This window comes from Ursus arctos, unplaced genomic scaffold, assembly GCF_023065955.2.
Source record: "Ursus arctos isolate Adak ecotype North America unplaced genomic scaffold, UrsArc2.0 scaffold_3, whole genome shotgun sequence".
Classification (NCBI taxonomy): domain Eukaryota; kingdom Metazoa; phylum Chordata; class Mammalia; order Carnivora; family Ursidae; genus Ursus; species Ursus arctos.
In genome coordinates, this window is record NW_026622985.1 from 61,315,837 (window position 1) to 61,337,352 (window position 21,516).

The 21,516-nt window shown below is 39.7% G+C and overlaps 1 protein-coding gene across 4 annotated transcripts in view; it reads right to left on the reverse strand.

The window, feature by feature from the left end:
* Positions 1-8,035: 8,035 nt before the first annotated feature.
* Positions 8,036-21,516, reverse strand: part of DPY19L1 (dpy-19 like C-mannosyltransferase 1) — an 89,198-nt gene continuing 75,717 nt past the window's right edge. For 2 of the 4 annotated variants that reach the window (XM_057304232.1, XM_048212884.2), the window contains 6 exons: positions 20,847-20,871; positions 19,526-19,645; positions 17,948-18,122; positions 17,116-17,215; positions 15,818-15,943; positions 8,036-10,795 (listed from right to left, as the gene is read on the reverse strand). In XM_057304232.1, the coding sequence (XP_057160215.1) occupies positions 10,639-10,795; positions 15,818-15,943; positions 17,116-17,215; positions 17,948-18,122; positions 19,526-19,645; positions 20,847-20,871 (703 nt within the window). In that variant the 3' untranslated portion in view covers positions 8,036-10,638. The remainder of the gene's footprint in view (positions 10,796-15,817; positions 15,944-17,115; positions 17,216-17,947; positions 18,123-19,525; positions 19,646-20,846; positions 20,872-21,516) is intronic. The other 2 variants (XM_048212886.2, XM_048212885.2) reach the window with 2 other exon arrangements.

Consider the following 21,516-nt stretch of genomic DNA (forward strand, 5'->3'; position numbering starts at 1 on the left):
CAGGAAATTGATTCTGGCACAAAATCTTTGTTCAGCTTGATGCTTCTGTTTCCCATAGGGATCTCTCGGCGATAACAAAAGCTCTGCTTGTCTGGAGTAAACAGGAAACAACAATTGTTTTGTTTGCACAAATGTAAAGTGAATGTCCTGTCATCTGGAACCAGAAAAACTTGGTTTGAGTCTCAAAAATAAGAAGCAAGGAGCACCAAGAAGATACCAAACCCCAGTGTGCCCCTCTCTGTGTGAGCACACCCGGAGAAGCGCCGGGCTCTGGCTCTCCTGCGGGCGGGCTGCTTCCCTGCCTGGGTGTGTGCAGAGTTGACGATGTCACATCATTTCAGCCTCCTCATCTCCTGCCATCGTGGGTAGGAGGTAAAGGAGGCAACTGGCATTGCTTATACTCGGACTATAAAAGTTTCACATACAGTACCTCATGCAATCTTCTAACAGCCATAGGAGACTGGCACGATTGCCAATCCCCCTTTTACCCAAGGGCAAACTGGGCTTTCCAGAATGTAACTGACTTGCGCTGGCTCATAGAGCTAACTAAGTGTCAGAGCCTGGATTCCATCCCAACTGCATTGTATTACCAAGCCCATGTTCTTCCCACCTTACCGAGGTGACCGGAGTGCCTTGGGCTAGGACCCAGAGAGCTACTTTCTAATTTCAGCTCTCCTGCTTGAGCAGGAGTGTGGGGTAGGCAAGCTGACTTCCCCTTTCAGAGCCTCAGTTTCTTGATTTGTAAAAAGAGGTTGATCTCAACCATGCCTGTCAACACTTCCTTCTAACAGTCCGTGGTTTTGTTATCCTAGTGGTCACTGCTGGCCTTTTAAATGAGACACCTGTTTCCGTCATCCCTCTCATCCCTTCACATTGAACTGAGGGTCCATCATTCACCAAGTCTCAAGGGAAATCCTATTTACAAATTGTGATTGCCAGAGAAATTGAGGATTTCTTCTCCACTTCTTATCATACCTATTGGGGACTGTTCTTTTCATGTGTATTAGCATCTGAGAGCGTCTACTTGTTTTTCCAATATTGAATATTTGTTGAAGCATATTTATAAGATATTTCAAGTATAAATAATTGTCAGGGGCGCCTGGGTGGCACAGTCGGTTAAACGTCCAATTCCTGATTTCAGCTTGGGTCATGATCTCAGGGTTGTGAGATCGAGCCCTGCATCAGGCTAACACACTGGATGTAGAGCCTGCTTAAGATTCTCTCTCTCCCTCTCCCTCTCCCCACTGCTCTCTCTTAAAAAAACGTATAAAAAATTATAATAAAGTTACATCTACATACCCACCACCCAAATTCAAGCAACATAACCTTCAACTTTGAAGACCCCAGTGACCCCTCTTCCACCCCATCCTTTGAGAGATGACCACTAATCTGATTTTGTATTTATTATTCGTTTGATTTTCTTTGCATTTTACCATGTTTCATGCCCTTAAAAATAGTTTTAACTTTATATGTTATTGAACATTCTGCAAATTAGATTTTTTCAGCGGAATAATAATCCCCTGAGAGTCATCCAAGTTGTCGCCTGCCACTATTTTACATATTCAGTAGGACCCTTTATCTGTCTATTCTACTGTTTATTCCAGACGCCTGTGCAAGTGATCTCCAGGTTTTGGGCTATTATGAACTCTTCTTAGACGTGTCTCCTGAGGCACATGTATAAGAATTTTCCTGGGGTCTATGTCTAAGGAGTGGAGAAGCTCGGTTATCCTGTGTACCTTCTCAAATTTATCAGGTAATGCCATTTATTTCCAAAATGGTGACCTTCTACCAGGAATAAAGGAGACTGTGCTTTTCTACCTGTTTCCCAGTGTACTTTTCTTAAACCAATGTCCGATGTTATCATTATGGTTTCACTTTGCAGTTCCTTGATAATGAGTAGGTTGGATTTTCTTTAATGATTCTGGCTCATTTGCATTTCTTTTTCTGTGAAATGTCATGTCTTCGGCCAGTTTTTCTAGTGAGTTCTTTGTTTCTTACTGTGTGTCAGAGTTCTTTATTCTGGATACTAATCAAGTATCCTCTACACATCGTGGCTTGCTTCACTTTCTTCATATCTTTCAGCGAACAGAAGTTAATGACCCTAGTGAACTGACTGATCCTTTCTTCCATAGGTTTTTGTGTGTTTGCTTTTGTTTTGGAAGTTCTTCTTTGAGGAATTCCTCCTTGAGGACATGAAGATATTATCTTACGCTGTCTTCTAGGTTTTCTAATACTCTCTCTCCTACTTCGGTCTTTCTTCTATTTGCAACGTTATTTTTATGTATGGTGTGAGGTAGGGAAACAAGTCATTAATTTCCGTGTAGATAATCATTGTCAGCCTCGTTTGTTAAATACATGCACATTTGTTCTTGAGCTATCCTCTTTTATGAGTCAATTTGTATATTCTTGTGCCAATGCTTCTACAGCTGTTGTGATAAATCTTGTTACCTGGTAGGAAAAAATTCCTCTATCTCATATCTTTCTTCAAACTTGTCTGGACTGTTCATCCATAAAAATTTTACATTCAGATTGTCAAGCTCCATAAAAAGCCCTATTGGTATGCTGATTAAATTATAGGTCAATTTGAGGAGACCTGGTATTTTTCTATCTTATGTCCAGTTTATTCTTAGGCTCTTGTTTGCATCTTTGTTCGTGCATGTAATAAACCTGCACTTTCCTTTTACTGCATTAACCCCACTCTGCTGTGGGTATTAATGTGTCAATCACCTAAAAAATGGAATTCTCTAATTGTCTATTCTCTGGATGTTTGTATAAGATTGGAATCATCAGTATCTTGAAAGTTTAGTAGAACAAACTTGTAAAACTGTCCGGGATATGTTGTTTTCTTTGAGGGCAGATGTTTCTTAAAATTATTAATTCAAATTCTTTACTGGAAATGAGATTTTTCCTAATTTCTATTTCTTTTGGGTCAGTTCTATTAAGTTGTATTTTTCTAGGAATTTAACCACTTATCTAAGTGTTCAAACTTACTGAAAAAATTGTTCATAATGTCCCCCTGTTAACTGATCCTAATTTTTTTATGCCTCCTCTATTTTGTCTTGATTATGAATGATTTCAAATAACCAATTTTGGCTTTGTTAATCTCTGTTTTCCATTTCATCGAGTTCTGCTTGTTGTTTCCTTTCATGGGTTGGGGAAAGGGTATGCAGCTGTCCTTTGTCTATATTTCTGACATAGATATTTGAATTCATTCTTAGTTTAATGCATGCATTTTAGACTAAATAGGAAAAAAAGTATACCTCTAGACCTGCTTTAATTATACCCCACAAGCTGTTTGTGGTATATCATTGTTCTGTTTTTTCCCTCAAATTTGTTTTCAGAGTTTTTTGATTCATGGATTACTTAAAACTTAATTATCTGTATTAATTTCTAACATAAGGGTTTTTCAATCATTAATTGTTTTTCAAAGTGCTATTTGGTTCCACATGTGATCGATTTTTTTTTTTTTTTTTGACAAGTATTGAGCACTCATACATGCCAGGTATTGGTTTAGGTGCTTGGGTTACATCAGTGAACAAAACTGACCAAAAATTCATGCCTTTCTGGAGTTCATGTTCTACTGTCAATCCTTGGCAACGTCCTACATGCTTACCTGGAATGTGTATTCTTCACTTGTTTGGTGCAGTTGTTTTAAATATGATCATTAAATCAAGATTCCTTCTCCTATTACTCGAATTATGTACATCCTTACTGACTTTTTTCCCCTGCTTATTATATCAATTTCTAAGAGAGCTTATGTTAAAATTTCCTGGTGTCTTTGTGAATTCATCTACTTCTGTTTTTAATTACCACCAGAGGAGGCATATCCCGTTGAAAGACAAGAACACTGATTTTCAAAATAAGAAACATATCTTATCTCACAAAGTTCGTAAAAATGGAGGCAGGATTCCAAATTAGTTGTCTCAATTATGACAATATTGTGTGATCGTCATGTTTTGTTTAATATCCTCATGTAGCAAAAACACATCAATCTCTCCCCATTTGGGGGGCATTTCCTCTCTCATACTTAAACCACATTCCTAGAGTTCTCTGCTTCCTGGCCAGCAAAGAATGTGGCCAGAACTGGCCATCATAGTATCTTAAGCCACACAACCTAAACCAGGCCAACGAGTCCTTCCTGTGGAAATAGATGTATCTGTCTTTGTCATATTGCTTTCTAATAGTTCTTTGGTTTCTATCCATGTCTGAATGTATCAACATACCCAGTCAGAATATGTCTTGAGGTTAATTTTTGTTTTGCTGTTTTTCAAGGATATGCTTCTCCTATATATATTAATCTCATCTGAGGATATTCTGAATGTCAGTATTTCATCTCTTCAGCTAGAATACATAATCTTCCATTTCTTTTAGTTCAAATAAATAATTTTTAGTGCTATATGGAATTTACTGTATTGCTGAATGAAGTATGGTTTATTTCAAAAATCATTAAGCATTACCATGTCCCAGGAACTGTGCTAGGGGTCACTGTAGATTCAGAACGGAATACGATACAAGTCCAGTCCATCAGAACACGATGCAGTAGAAAAAGTCATGCTGACTGTGTGGAATATAGGAGTTATAGGAGCATGGGCAGTATGGACAGGTCACTCAGCCAAGGAGTAGGCCATCAGGGAAGGCTTCACGAAGGAGGTGACACTTAAGTTGCATCTTGACGTGAAACTGATCAAGAAAGCTCAGTCCAGGAAAAAAGAAAAAAGCATCCAGGAAGAGAAGAAACACGATTCTCCACACTAATATTAAAATGGCAGTGATTTTGAAAGCAAAGTCATTTTAATTTTTTGCTGTTATAGTCCCATTCCTCACTGGCACTCCGTAGTGGCCCCTATGCCGTCACGCTCCACCTACCCCATGGCAGGGATCGCTAACTGAACACAGCATTCTTTCCTTAAGGAGTCTACTCAACACAAGGTCCCATGACTAATAAAGTAGAAACAGTCCATCATCCGTAATAAAAACAGTGTATATGAGAGAAACTTGCTGACCATGTCTAATTTGATTGGGTGGAGATGTGGAACGGGGAATCCAGAAGTGAAGCAGGGAGGCCAGGTTCTAAGATATTATTTGGGCAGTTTTAAAAGTTCCAAATCTTCGGCTACCCCCTAGACTGATTCAATCCCAAACTCTGGGGGAGGGGGAAAAGGATTCAGTATTTTTGAAGCTCCCCAAGTAATTTCCAATGCGTAGACAAGTTTGAGAATGACTGCCATAGGGGTCTTTGTCAGAAAAAGTCAAACTCCTCACAGATTTAAAGGACTGGAAGAGTTAACAAATTGCACTTCCTGGGGAGGGTGTTTTAGGGCAAGAAGGCAGCCTCTGAATCTGGACTCTGGTCAATGAGCAGATACCAAGCATGAAGACCTGAGGCGCCTGGCCAGCAAGCAGGGCATCATCACCCAGGGACAGAGCCAGAGATGTGAACCGTGTCAATAAAACTGAGCTGAAGAGCTGGCCTTCGGGCACCTGTTCTTTTTTTAAAATCAGTTTTAATGGCCTAATGCCAAATCTACTTTAAAATGGTCATTTCTTGCTTTCATTCTTTCTATGTTTTTAGAAATGGCGAAGTACTAAAGCTTTAAGGGCAATCGACATAACAACTGAATGAGCTTAATTTTGCTACATTGAACTTTCTTTCAAGGTATTAAATTTGCATATAGAAAAAAGCCCAGGTACTTAAAAGAATGAAATGATATTATGCTCAATTAAAAAGAACATGCCTGTGTAAACACAATACTTGGTAGCACTACCATTTATTTGAAAGTCATTTTGACAACACACTGCTTACTTAAAGTAATTAGAATTTAGGGTTACAGATAATGGAGTACAGAAAACACTGCCTTGAAAGCAGAGCCAATGTCAATACCATCCTAATCTCTTTGCACAAAAAGAAAAATCTACCTTTTAACTACACGACAATGACTCAAAATCTTAAGAGAAAAAGACTCCAACTTGTACCTTCACTCAGAATTTTAAAATCTCTCTCATGGAAGGAAAAGTTAACGGAAAGAATTTTCAAGACCTTCCTATACCTTAATGTCCTTCTCAACTCCAAATGTAAAACTGCATTTGCACTGATATGGTACTGTGAAATAAAGACCAATTCAAGAATGTAATGAAGTTTAAAAGCAGCTTCTCTTTTCTCTGCACGGGGAACAATTTTACCGATTTAAATTAGAAACTTCTAATTGTGGGGAAAGAGAAAGGGAAGGCAGAAGAGAGAAGCAGGTGATCCGTGACTCAAAGCTGGTCCTTAGCTGCTCTCTAATAGGGAGAAGATTGAAGATTTCTGGGGCCAAACAAAGGTAATAAAGTGAAAGATGGAGTTTTAAAATCCACACACATCACTGAATTTATCCATTTTCTTCTAGACAAAGTAATTTTACAAAAGGAAGTTCAATCTTAAAGGATTTCTCTCGTTTTTCCATTTCTGAACTGAAAAGAAACTGAAGCCCAGTCTAGTTTCAAAATATTTAAATGATCGTAAGTCACCTATTCAGCAAACTCAATGTAAATAAGCTGCACTAATGTTCTGGTTAAAAACTACCTTATCTCGGGGCGCCTGGGTGGCTCAGTCGTTAAGCTTCTGCCTTCGGCTCAGGGCGTGATCCCGGAGTTCTGGGATCGAGCCCCACATCAGGCTCCTCCGCTGGGAGCCTGCTTCTTCCTCTTTCATTCCCCTTGCTTGTGTTCCCTCTCTTGCTGGCTGTCTCTCTCTCTGTCAAATAAATAAATAAAGTCTTTAAAAAAAAAAAAAAAAAAAAAAAAAAGAACTACCTTATCTGTTCTTTGCTCCCTGCAAGTTCTGTTGAAGCAATGCCCCCTGAAAGACAAAGAAGGGACTCTACACAATTCAGTTTCCAGTATAGGGACCCTGTAGCCTGTCCTGGTGTGATAAATGCTGTCAAGAAGGGAACGCCCTCTAGAGGCCAGTCATCCACATAGTCTTTTGCAATCCATCAAAGCTGCAGTTCTCAAGTGTGGTCCCTGGACCAAGAGCGTCAGCACTACCTGAGACATGGTTAGAAATGTAAATTCTGGGGCCCCATCTGCTTAGTCCATTTGGGCTCTCCTATAGACAACAGAAATGTATCTCTCACGGTTCTAGAAACTTAAAGTCCAAGATCAAGGTGCCAGCGGATTCAGTGTCTGATGAGAACCCTCTTCCTGGTTCATGGACGGCAACTTGTAGCTGTAACTTCACAACGTGAAAGGTCCAAGGAACCTTTCTTGGGATTCTTTCATACAGGCACTAATCCTACTCGTGAAGGCTCTACCCTTATGACCCAATCACCTTCCCAATGTCCCATCTCCTAATACAATCACCTTGGGGGTTAGGATTTCAACATATGAATTCCGGGGGGACACAAACATTCAGACCATCCCACCACCTTAGGTGAATTGCATCAGAAACCTCTGTGGTGGGGTGCAGCGATCTGCGTTTTAACAAGCCCCCCAGGTGATTCCGAGGCACACTAAATTTGAGAACCACTGTATTAGAAACACTTCACTCCCCAAAGATGTCAGAGAATGAAGGTGTCACTGTGTAAAGAAGTTAATTATACAGGCATGAACTAAGCTAAACTGCCTTTCCTCCAGGCAGATAAATAAATAAAGCTGATGCTTGTATCCAGCAAAAACAGGGCGATATAATTTAGGAAATATCATGAGACCACACTATAGTTTAATGTATGAGAAAACGCTTTCAGTAACTCTAAAATTATCCCCAAACTATGACTTTAAAGAATGATAGTGTCCCTCGATGTAAATGCTAACGTAACATAAATGTGTAATAGCATAACTATAGAAGAAGGGTATGGGTAACACCAGTAGCTACGCCACCCCAATGGAGAGGACTAAGTAGTTTCATGGACCCCACTGTTGGAACCCTTCCCCATCATGCGGGACTGCAGCCTGCCACACACCAAGTTCATGGTTATCTGACTACAGAATGAGGCTGAACGCCTTAAGAGTCAAGGTAGGAATGAAAATAACAATTTAAAAAAAAAACCACTTTCTAGATTTTTCATGATCTTTTTTATTGAACATACATAGTACATGTAAAACAACTGGCATAAAATTCATAAAAATACAATACTTCTATGTGATATCACTTTATTCCTGATACAGCCTTTCACCTTCTCCTTAATATCATTGTCCTATTTGAACACAATACTTTTTCTGCGAAGCGGTTTCAGAGGCTTTTCTGCTTATAGAAATACTGCCCCCACTTTGTTTTTTCCTATGTCACAGCAAGAGCTATTTTTACCACCTCCTTGCCCATCCTTACCTTCCTCACGCTAAAGCAAAAATATTTGTAAATGCTAAAAATGAGTAAAATACTGAGCTTTAGTACTGTTTTGTCGCGTATATGGAAGCTACGACTAACCTGTGTTGCCACGAGAGCTCCGCATCACCTACAGCCCCGGCTGCTAGCAGACGTGACCACGGCTGAGTGCGCCCTGCAGCCCCAGGCCTCTGTTCTTAACTCACCGACCTGAAATACAAGCCTAGCTTGCTGGTGGAGTTACATCAGTAAATACCGTTACAAGAGGATTCTTAGGGGCGGAGAAAAAAAACCAACCTAGTCTGACCACTTTTAACTTTTCCCAGCGCATGAAATAGTCAAGACGGTATGTTAATGTTTTTCCTGTACAGAATTTCCAATCGTTACATGTGAACTCATCAGGAAGGGAATGACTGGAGGGTGGGGAGGAAAGAGAGTGACTTTAAAAGTACAATTACCTGAGACCTGGGCCGGCGGCGTGCATACGACAGCCGCGCTTCCGCGCAGTCACCCAGGGAGCGGAGCACGCCCCGCCCCCGCCCGCCTCGGCCTCCAGCGCCCTCCTCCCACTTGTCCGGACTGCCGCATCACCGCTCAAACTCTCCTCCTAAGCCACGACTCCCCAGCTGCTTCCCTCTCTTCTGAAACTGGCAAAAGCCCAAGGAATAAAAGTCACCCGGCGAGCGAGGAGGAGGGGGCAGGCACCTGAAGACGCGGACGGCAGCTCCCGCCGGCAGGAGGCTCCCCGGAATCGCGGGCTCGGGCCGGGCCGGGGGCTGCCCGCTCGCAGCTGTCTGCTCTAAGCAAGCTAGTGCTTCCCCCAGACCAGGCTTGTCCTTGGGCTCTGGTGAGAAGGCAGAAAGGGAACAGCTCTTCAGTGGCTCCCAGGACTGGGCACCGGAAACCATCCCTGAGGACTCAGGTCTCAAGGACAGTCCACAATGAGGTTAATCTGCCTGTGGTTAATAAAGAGAACACTGTATAATTAAATGTGTAGTCCACCAGTCATGGTTTGCTTAGAGTCTAAAATCTGAAAAACGTCTCTCAGAACTATGAGGTTTCACTGTTTTGAAGAATCTCATTGCACACAAATTAACTTCTAAGAAATAAAAACTCACCCTAGGAATTCAGAGCAGGTTTGGGAATCTTTCAAAATAAAAATATATAAGGAGGAAAGACCATAAAGAGGAAGGCTGAATATATTCATTCCTCGTACTGAAATGATAGTTTCGGGGACCAAAATTGTAACATAAGGCTTAAGGCTTTGTCTTACTAAAGACAGGCAATTTAAAAAGTAAAATATAAAGACTCCATTCACTTCTCATTATGCGTTTACTTTTTTGACAGAAAAATTAGTCATGTTTTATTGTATCTTAATAGTAAAAGAAAAGTCTACTGTTCCGCTGTAATTTATGTCTACTCAAATACACGTTAGTTTGTAGATGCATTATATTGGGTCATTCAAAATAGTTGTTCCTAAAACTACAATTAAACATGAAAAATTTTTACAGTGGTTTAAAGGTACTAAAATATAAACATCTGAATAATACTAAAAATGAGAAAAATACACAATTGCCATTAATTTTTTTTTAACCAAGAATAAGTACTTTTAAAGCAACTAAACGAGTAAATAACACTTATTTGACAAAGAATGCTAAGAGAGAAAGAGGGAGAAAGGAGAGAGAGAAGACACGCTAATGCCACATGGTTGGTCATTTACAGGAGTTTGGTCCTGACCACTAGATCCAAGAATCTGGATTAGTAATGGGCAGGAAATGCTTCATTAACGAGACAACAAGAAACAAAAGAACCCGAAGAAGTGAAACAATTCCACGGAGCAAATACCCACGTCTGCCCCATCCGCTCTTACAGAAGTTGATGACAGGGGCCCGACACGACTGAGGAGCTTACGACAATCACAGAGATGTCCAAATGACAAGAGCAAGAGGCAGAAAAGGAAACAAGGGGCACCAAGAGTCCATAAACTAAAACCAGCCCCTCAGTCAGAACTGATATTTTCATACCCTCCTTGTCATGACCCACCGTATTTCTTTTACCAGTAGCTTTGCTCACTCACTTTAGCACAAATATTTAAGTCAGGTACAAACATATACTCATTTGCATAGCAAATTTTAAGGGGTGCATTGAAATAGTAACCAATTGATTAAGGTATAAGTATTTTTACAATCAGAACAACATTCGAATTGACCAAACAAATTGTTTTCTATTTGAAAACAGTTACCTATAAAAGTTTTTGGGATTTGAATTAAAAACAAGGCATGAGTTATTAGCAAAACATTAAAACCATTACTGATGTACTTCTCTGTAGGCAGCAGTCATTCTTCTATAACTTCTAGGACCTTGTAAACACTGTTCTGGAATACAGTGGCGAAGTGTGGCTTGGAATCCTTCACCAAGAGGTTACATAAGGGAGGTTTCCCGGCATTAGCAGGATCTTCCACGTCCCAAATTTCGGGCATACTGCACCCAGGCCTAGAGACATTAAGGTACAGATTAAAAATCAGAGTACCTTATATATGGCAGATGAAGCAGAGCGTACCTTTTAGATTCCTGCCCCCATTTCAGTTTTTCTATGTAAATTAACTGAGTTTAAGAAATCCTATTATAGTTAGTTATATTTATTTAAGCTGCCATAAATTCTCTTTAGAACAAGGTGAATGCAGCAAAGTTGACTATAAAAAAAGAAACAGACATACAAAAATACATGAATTCAGGTGGTGGGGTGAGAGAGAGCTTGCTTAAATTCTGCCTCAGCTACTTAGCTAGAATGTGGCTTTGGAGAGCTCACGCAGTGTCTCCCACATTTGCCAACCGGGGAATACCCATGACATGGGCGTGTCATGAGGACTTAGAGAGAGAGATACTGTATCTAGCTAGCATTGTGCCCAGCACACAATAAGAGGTTAATATATTATATTGACTTAACAATCATAATTGGCAGATATGTTTAGGTCACATTTATGCAACTTCCCACTACTGTCTCCTAGAATGAGTCAATTTAAAGGAAATCCAGTGGTGTTCAGCTCACGTCTTAGCTAAATGCACAATTAAATTTTAAAATCAATATATTCTATAAAGAAGAGAAGTGAAACTGGTATTGTGTGATATTTGTTCCAATAACTTCTGCAGATAACTGTAACAGTTATTTTAAATCTAAAGCAGTGTTCTAGATATAACTGTTGGTTTTCACAATTTTTTTTCCTTTTTTTTTTTTTTTTTTGGCTTTTTTTACATTGAAGATTTTTATGTTCTTACCTTCCAAGATGTCACTCTTTCCTTTTAGGGCTTGTGATTTCTATGTCTTGTGTAAGGAATTCGTCCCTATCATGGTATCATGAGAATATGCATTGTGTGTTCTATGCAAGTTTGAGTTCTGTTTTTCACAGTTAGACCTAGAACTCATCTGAAATTAATTTTTCTGTATGGTGTGAGGTAGAGATTTAATTCTAATTTTTTCCATAGAGATAGCCAACAGCTCTAGGTCCATTTACTATTATTTATCAAATCCATCTTTGCCCCCACTACTCAGTCCGTGGTCCATTGCTTTCAAATCTCTATTACCTGTTTTATAATCACCAGTGTAATCGCTGATTCAGGCAACAATCAAAACTGGATGCAAGAACTATCTGGTGAAAGGTTGTTGAGAAAGAGGATCAACAATGGCCCCTAAGTATCTCCACAGATTTCTTATTAATTCTAAAGGAGATCTGCCTCAATAGATCAGGTGGTCCAACTTAGCAGCACCAATGATAGAACAGGGTGATCTCCATCTCCTCAGGTGACATATGGAGAGTATATAACCCCTCTGAGGTCATTAATATTCTTGCCACAATTTGCTAAACTAAATCTAATCATGAGGAAGGAATTAGACAAATCCAAATGTGGGACATTCTTGGAAGACAACTGGCCTGGACTCTTCCAAAATATCAATAAAAACAAAAAAGGCAAAAGGAAGTTCACAATTTCTTTTGTGCTATTTGAGAAGTTTAAAAAAAAACAGAAAAATACAAAATATAGAAAAAATTACAGAGCATTGGCCTTATGTTTTGTCATGGATGCTTCACTTTAAGAAAAAAAACCATTTCCAACACGTCCTTTTTATTCCCAAAGGCAGCCCCACTCCCCTGCTCTCCACCACGAGGCAAGCACCATGGCAGGAGGACATACGCTCTCTTCTTAATAACATCTTTAATTCAAAGTTAACTACCATCCAAAAAGTGTCAAAATATAGGCCTACCGAAATAAAAAAATATCAAAGTCACTGTCACTTCCAATGCCATTTCTCAGAGGTGGCTGGGGTATAGAATCTAGCACGCATTCTGCGAGACCTCTTTCATCCAAGTTCAGACACACATGCGTACAAACAAAGGCACGGACTTATATACGCGATGCTCCTGGGTTGCTTTTACAAAAATGGGATTATTCTGAGACTCCTCACTTGACAAGAAAATGTGGCTATTTTTCCACCTCAGCACCTAAAAATCTACCTCATTCTTTTTAATAGTTGCTAGTACGTCTATGTATTAACGAACCGCTCTTTTATGGATAGATAGTGTTTCCCATCTTGCCATTATAAAGTGAGGCTGATACAAACGTTCTGGTGCCGGTATCTTTCTGCAAGCTAACCTTCCAGACGCAGCACTATCGCTACATCACAGGGCTACACAATCTTCACTGTGCCCCTGTCAGATTATCTCCCAAAAGGTTTTCCCAGCGAGTGTTCTCAAGAAGAGTGTTAAGGGCACATTTTTTGCACACCCTCCCTGATACCGGATTCTATCAACACGGAGCACATACGATAGCAAGACTGGGCTTGGGGTTTCTACCCCTTAATTTTCTCACACATGCCGAGGCCCAGCTGCGACTACACTGCCAGCCGTGGGCAGCAGAGAGCACAACACAGGGGCAGAGAAAACCACCGGGCTCCTGAGTTCACCTGCTTTCAGAGAAAGAGACGGCTACAAGCTAGCTGCCTTTGTGAGCTCTGTTGGCCTAAATGTAACACCCTGCAGTCCTTATCTGGTTTCCTGAAGCTCCCCCAGGAGCTAGCCAGCTATATCTTTAAATAGCATTATCGAAAATGGGAATAATTTTCTTCTGAATTCATGTGTTTTAATTTTATGTCAACTCTATTATTGGAATTAATGAGAAAGAAAGCAGAGAACTGAGAATAAAAGAGTAGTTAATTAAAAACTCATCTACAACTTGCATTTGAGTATATTTTTGTACTTGTATTTGAACACGGGGTGTCAAGTATTTAAAGAATCATCAAGCCACACAATTAAAGCCACTGGTACCGAGATCACATGAATATAGTCACCAACGTGCTGGGCACAGTTTAAGTGCTAGATATATATTGAGTCTCTCTTCCCATTCTTCTCCTACTTGAGTTCCCCATTTGCTCCCTGTTCCGACACACTTTTCTCTTCCAGTAACCTCTAGATGTTTCAGGAATAAGTGAAATGGACAGTGGGGGTCGAAGCATTAAAGAAGATCCTAGTTCTGGTAGAAAGTTCTGTCAAGAAACTCAGTCTTCCTGCTGCACTAAATATTAGTCCTTCTTCCCTTTCCTCTCCCGGGTCCCTGGTTTGCTTCCCTGGCAGAACAGAAAGTACAGCTTGTGTTTCGTTTCAAGGTTTAAGCAGAGTGCACCTGCCTAAGGTTTCCTGAGGTTTATTATCGGTCTGACTTAAATCTTGCAGTAGATGCAGAGTGCTTTTTTAGTTACTGAGGAAAACGGATTAGAGAAAGTCACTTCTTTAGCTTCCTCCTCTCCATTCCTACCGGAAAAACACAACAGGGGCAAGTTAAGGTCCAGATGGGAAATCGAGCACACACTTCCACCCCACATTCTCAGTCTTAGTGTCCGGAAGTGAGTGCTAAATGGAAATGATCCAAAGTCAGTGAACTCACTGCTGACCTTGTTGAGTGTGCAAGATTTATTGCCATACTTCCTAAATTTGACTCTCATCCCTTCTGGTATATGAAACAGTGCTCTGCCCATCAGAACATGAGACCACTACAGGGAGGCAAATCCAAGGAGCTCCACCAACATCTTAGAATATAAAGGGCCCCAGCCCCTGCAATTCCCACATATTCAGAACACTATGCAGGGTCTAGGAAAAAAAAAAAAAAGAAGAATCTTGAATCAAGGCTCATCATTAGCTTGGGGACAAAAAGGTTATAAAGCATTATTTTTATGTTCCCGTAACCTATAGGTGTCTCAGGCTGATCACTAAACCAGAGAGTGAAGCCCAAGGCAATAAGATCACAGCGTGGGTGGAAATCTTCGTCAAGAAACTATGTTCTCCTGATTGCGAATGTCAGCTCACCATTCATTTATATTATGATGTCCTCACAAACCTGCTACGAGAGATGCTTGTGACTTTTTTGTCCTAAGTTTATATAACAAAGTTAATTACAAGTGAGAATATGAATTTCATATATATTCTTATGTTCATAAGGAATTAAAACATTTTCTGAATTACAACTCCAAGAACAAGAACATTTTGTATAGATTCTGATTAAATTCAAGTCATCTGGGACCCATTCATAGGAAAATCATTCACTAATCAACAATATTTAATTATTTCGTCTTAACACCCTTATGTATCACTGAAATACATGGTAAATAAGTATGATTAAGCCACAAATACAGCAACCTCCAAAGGCCTCTGTTTAAAGAATAGTGAGAATTTTAAAAGTAATAGTATTCCATAAAATACTGATTTCTAATGAAACTACTCATGTCTGTGCTCCTCGTGGAGCCAACGCTTTGTTATTTTAATAGCAAGCTACTGACATCAGCTGTCTAGTCACCCAGATGCAAGATTTCTATATAGTCAACTTCAAAATTCATATTTGCTTTGAAGATCTTACTAACTTTTGCTATCCTCTGCTTAGTGGACTTCTCTGAGTGGAAAGAGCTTTTAAAACTATAAACCCAAGAGAATGTGGGTCACAGTAAAGTTAATTATTTTCCCACTCAAATCAGATGTGAAACAGCAAGAAAGAAGTGTCGCTCTGAGGTGACGCTGGGGCGGGGGGAAGGGGCCTGTCCATCACGGACATGGTGCAGAGAAGTGGCACAGGAGGCCTTACTCTCAGCTGCCTGCCGTATTTCATTACAGTGAGACTCTCCATCATTCGGTGGCAGACGCTGCAAGTCTTTTTAAAAGAAAATACAGCCAACTTTAGGTAAAAGTTTTTAAAAACATCAAAGGCAAATATGAGCAATTTGGGCAATTATCAGTCAATGCCAATATAACACCTTTAAGGTAGTGTATGCATGCAAATCATTATAAAGGAAACATGTGCAATGACTAGAAAGGAAAAAAACTCCAATTCAAATAATGACTTAAAAAGGTTTTCCACTTATACTATGCTGAATGTTACATATATCTCACACATACGACAAGTAAGGCACTTGCCATAAGACTGAATTAATTTTTCATGTCTTACAAAGGTAAAATATTAATTGTGTTGAATACTCACTTGGATCTTCTTATACACCAGGACTCTTCTAGAATGTAATAATTCACTTGTAACTTTATCAATTCTCGCTTCACTTCTTCAGCTGCTTTTCGACTATACATTGAGTAAACTATTTTCGTTCTGGCTCTTTAAAGAAAAATAATCGGGCAGAAGATTTTCAAGATTAAAAGGATGCAATCAATCTATTTGGAAGAAAGCACTGAATGGGAACAAGAAGAAAGACCCCACGGAAGAGTCAGGTCAAGAGAACATTCTTCACAGAGTTCCTGCTCAGAGGGCATTGGGGAGTTTGAAAAAAAAAAAAAAAAAAGGTAGCAGCACAGCATAAGAGTCCTGGGAGCAGAGGTTCAGTTTAATGCAACCCTGCATTTCCAAAGTTCGTCTTTTGGTTTGTTTGCTTGGTTTTGTTTTGAATTCTCCACGACCCTATCATACAGGAGAGTAAGGTGCGCTGTGCGCGGACGCACACAAACACGGCACCAGACTACGGTATAGCTGCAAGGCAGTCCCAACCTTGACAGCAGCCAGAACTGGCACTAAGGGCTCTCCATTTTATTCCTAGACTGGAAACAAAGCAAAACGAAACAAAAAACAACTAAACTTATTCAACACAACTGTTCTGGAAATTAGCTTACTGAAACTGATTTTTAGTGAAAAGATTGTTTATTTATAAAATAGAAGTTTCAGTGTTATACAGAAGAATAGATTAATAGGATTCACCCAATCACTTAGGAAATGAATAGCTTGACCTATCCCAGAAATTGCATGAAAATTAAATCTATGCCCTTTTCAAAGAGAACACAATATTCTAATTTATGAAAAATAGAAAAAGCAAAAACCAAGATCATTCTAGTAGGCTATATGGATGAAAAGCAGAATAAAACCCTCTTTGAATGGGATTCCATTTCAACTGACTCCTCAGAATTCAAGAAAAATTGCCAAAAGGAAACCTTAATAAAAGCTAGAGGCTCATGAATCTTCTGGGGAGCTTAAGGACGGTGATGACTAATAAGGACCTGGGTGTCCTGCAGCCCTCTTCACCTGGAGAAGGCAGACATGCTATGATTTCATTTTGGTGCCTAGCAGAGAAGAGAACCCCAAAAGTTGTAGTTTTATTGCCCAATAAACAGTTCTGTACCTAACTCAGTCCTCCTATTTCAGCATTGTTTTCTCCCCTAATTCTATAAATCCCCGTTCGCCGCAGCCTTCTGGAAACACTCCTTGCTATTTTACTGGTTCCCTCACTCAGGATTTGTGTGAGAAATCTGTTTCCGGGGATGTGAGAATTGTGTACTAACCTTAACCCTGCATCTTCATAATGCGGATGATTCACAACGGGCCGAAGCGCAGACAGCTTCACACTTGCCATTGTGGGCATGGCACCCGCAAACACTGCGTCTGCAAAGCAGGCAAGAAATCTCAGGAGGACAGTCAGTGGGTGTTACAAGGTCTTCTGGTCAACTCAGTCACTTCCCAGGTGAGAAAGTGGAGACCCAAAGAGGTTCACGACTTAAAGATTCAATGGAAGAAACAGGCCGAAGTCAGCGGGCTGGTAAAAGGGCTATCAGCCCCCTGGCTTGGATAAACCATTTTCTTTGGAAGTTAAAGCCTCTCCTTTCATCAATGAGGATTTCTGGGGTTTTGTTTGTTTGTTTTTCTAATGTCTTAGAAATTTTTCCTGCCTCTAGGAAAGAAGTATCAAATTGGCTAGGAAAGTTTTACAGCACCAAGGAACTCCGGAAAATGATTTTAAAATTCAGTCATTTGATACTCAGATAACAACAAAATCTCCCTGAATAAAATGTCCTATTCCATGAGTTCATTTCAAGAAGGAATGTGCAGGACTAAGATTAAAAACTCATTAGGAAAATAAGTACAATAAAAATTATTTTAAATCATGCCACATAAAACTTTGGATAAATTTTGAAAAAAAAATTAGAATTTATGGAAAAAAGCAAAATAGGTTACTAAGAAAATATAACATTTCCTTTGCAAACCATTTAAGTAAGATTGACATCTCTCTTTTTCTGAATAATCTAGAAGCAGCCCCGCTTAGAAAGAGTAAGGTCAATGGAAGCAACGTGGGTTTAAGATTTTGCAGTGGTATATAACACTGTTGGGAAAACCTACCTGGTTTAGTACTGTATTTGATCCATTCTATAAGTTCTTCTTGTGGCAAATTGCTGAACTCCCCTACAATATTCCATTGGGTTTGCAGATTTGCTGACCCTTGTATTGACATTGCTGCTAATATAGCAAAAACAACAGCACCAGGATGTACTTTGCAAAAGAGCCATCCAAACAGCTGAAACCAAATGAAGAATACATTGCTAATTGTTAGTTCAAAGCAGCCTGCATCCAATAAACAAAAGTTCTTCCCAGAGAAGAACACAGTCTCTGCTAGAGTCCCAGATAAAGGACTAATTATCCTAAGAGAAAGTTCCAGAAACAATGACCAGAGGGATTAAAAGAATTTTGCCATTAGCCTTACATAGGTGGGACATAATTTTAAGAAGCTGTTCTCTCAATTCATTCTAATTCTAGGTTCAGGTAACGCCAGCACAACCTACATAATTTGCCAGGCCCAATGCAAAATGAGAATGTGGGGCTTCTTGTTCAAAAATTATTTAGAAGTTCAAAAGACCAACAGAAGAGCATCCCAGTAAGTGCAGGGCCCTTCTGAGGGTGGGCCCCCATGTGTTCGCGGAGATCCCACACCTGCGAAGCCTGCCCTGGGCAAGGTGCTCTATCTTCAGTCATGGTGCAGGCTGGGATTTAAGATGCAAGGCTTCCCATCAGCCTCCTTTCCTGCCCCAGCCTTGAGGAGCCAGGAAGAGTGGCTTCACCCCTAAGTCGGCCTCCGGCAAGCAGTGCCTCTCTAACACAACACCAACTGATTGGGAACCTTGAGGCTGGCTGATTCTTCCATTCAAATAGTCCACTCTCAATAACACTTTGTCCCTGTCGTTCTCTCCTTAATTTCTCTCCATGTCTGTAGAACCAGATTTCCAGCTTTTTGAGGGCATATATATTTTTTTGCTTTTTGATTTTTCTATTAACCATTCTACCCTCATCCCCAGAGCGTGCTGTAGATGCTTAGTAAATATTTGCTGAATTTAAGAGAGCTGCTGCCGCTGCACCTTGGCTAATGGTCTGATGAAAAGGGGACACTGTGTAGAAGCATAAATCTGTGGATACAGAGCAAGGAGGCAAGTAGCCAGGAAAAATAAGTAGCAAATAACCAAAGCGGCTTACACTAAATTTTAAAAAGTCAAGTTAGGGATGTGCATACAAATGTGTATACTCAAAGGAAAAACAAATTTTTTAAGCTTGATACCAAAAAAGAACATCTATTTGAAAGTAACTGCAACTTGAAATCACTGGTTAGAATTCTTTGGGGTGGGAATATCAGAACACCAAAAAATTATTTCTACAATGAAGCTCTGTTTTCTATCAACATCTGTAGTAATCACTCATGAATTCAGCCTACACCACTTGAGTATTCATCGTATGCCAAAGACTATTTTAGAATAAATGACCTGTTTTGGCCTTTGTCCTTTAGGAAAGATTAATACAAGACCATGAAGAACTTTCACTACAACAAGTTAAAGAATTTTGAGTAATTCAGTATTATTTAGGGTCATTCACTAACAAAGGCGGGGGTAAAGTGATCATAGCAGCTATCATGTCAACTAACAACCATCTTACCTGTCTTGAACAGATCAAGGAAGCCATAACACACATGTGTGGTGTCAAGAAGAGTTTAAGTCTCATAATTAAAATACCGAGGACTGTATATGCTAACAGTTGCAATGCATGATAAACTAGCTGAAAGAAAGAGAAAATATTTTTTCACTCCTACTATTTGTGAAGTTTAATATATCGTTAAATAGATGAATATGCAGAAAAGGGTACTTTTTCTTAATAACAATGTTTTGATTTCTGAAATAAATGAGTCTTAAAATTCACTTTCAAACTTCTCCATCTTATTAGAAGCTAAAATTATATGTCACTACCACAAGTGGTTTTAGAATTTTGCTCAGAGTTAAGCCTGCAGTTAATAAAGCCCACATTTCTGAATCAACCTTTTTGCCACCATCAGATTAAAATAGGAAAGCGGTAAACAAAAATAAGTACTGTTTAAGATCCCAGAGCTCTCCCTTGGAACCGCCATCAAAACCAGGTTGAAATATGCAATACAGTATCATTAACTATAGTCACCATGCTGTTGCTAAGAGAGTAGATCTTGAAAGTCTTCATCACAAGAAAAAAGACTTTTTGTAACTACGTATGTGATGGATGTTAGCTAGACTTAGTATGGTGATCATTCTGCAATGTACACACATCTGATTAATGGACTCCGGGAAACAATCTGAGGGTTTCAGAGGAGACGGGGTTGGGGGGATGGGCTAGCCCAGTGATGGGTATTAAGGAGGGCACATATTGCACGGAGCACTGGGTATTATATGCAAACAATGAATGAATGAATGAATGAAACTACGTTAGAAACCAATGATGTACTGTATGGTGACTAACATCATAATTTTAAAAAAATTATGTTGTATAACTGAAACCAGTATCATGGTACATGTCAATGATATCTTAATTAAAAAATAAACAAAAAAACAGAAAGGAAGGTAGGAAGGAAAGAACGAAGGGAGGGAGGGAGGGAGAGAGGGGGAAGGGAAAGGAAAGGAAAGGAAAGGAAAGGAAAGGAAAGGAAAGGAAAGGAAAGGAAAGGAAAGGAAGAAAGAACAGGTGGAATCGCCAGGAGATGGGAGCAGTAACCATTCGCCCAATAAGCTGGACCACCATGAGGAGGATCTGAGCAGACCAAACGGGCTTCCTACTTAACTGTTTTAACAAATGAATGGTCGTGTTTGTAACAGTCCCATAAAAACACATACAGACCTGTTTTGAAGATGATTAGTGACAATTACCAATCCTTTAGAAACTGGAACTAGAAAGAAAAGTCCAAATACACACAAACATTAAAATAAAGTAAATTTTAGTAAGATTGAGTCTTTACCTCTCCGTGATCAAACTGGTGTTTTCTGAAATGGAATAAGAAATACTACTATTGAATCATTACTGGAGCACTTAATTCAGTTATTTGCAATTATTATCTTACAAATACGAGTTTTAAAACTTCTATAATATTCCAAGGACACATAAATGTAGATAAAAATCACTTAAAGTTATGAACCGAAGCTGGTGCCACAATCTTTGAAAAAACAGTTAATTTTTTTTTTTAAATGACCACATTGCACGCCCCGCACATCTGATTGCATGGACAATTACTGGGCCAACAAAAGGCACACTGTGTTGTATCAGATACCTCCCTGGGGATATTCTGGCAAAGCAGGGAGTGAAGAGAAGGGAAGCCTGAAGCCTTCATACTTCCATACCCCTGCTTCTCGTCGCCAGTGGTCCCTGATCTCCCCCATAAACTGCAGCTGCTACAGAGATCATTTAGGAAACCAGACATAAAAGATGATTTCAGCAGCGGCTCTGGAACATACAAATAGCCACAAAATTCCCCCTTAGTGATGCTCGACAGTTTTAATTTCCTGAGAAAGGGTACATACTTAGAGGCCCATACACCCTCCCTAAACCTCCCTCGGACTCCACACCACCCCTCCCCTGCCATCCCATTTCGATTACCATCACAGCAGTACCAGCAATTTTTTGAAAATGGG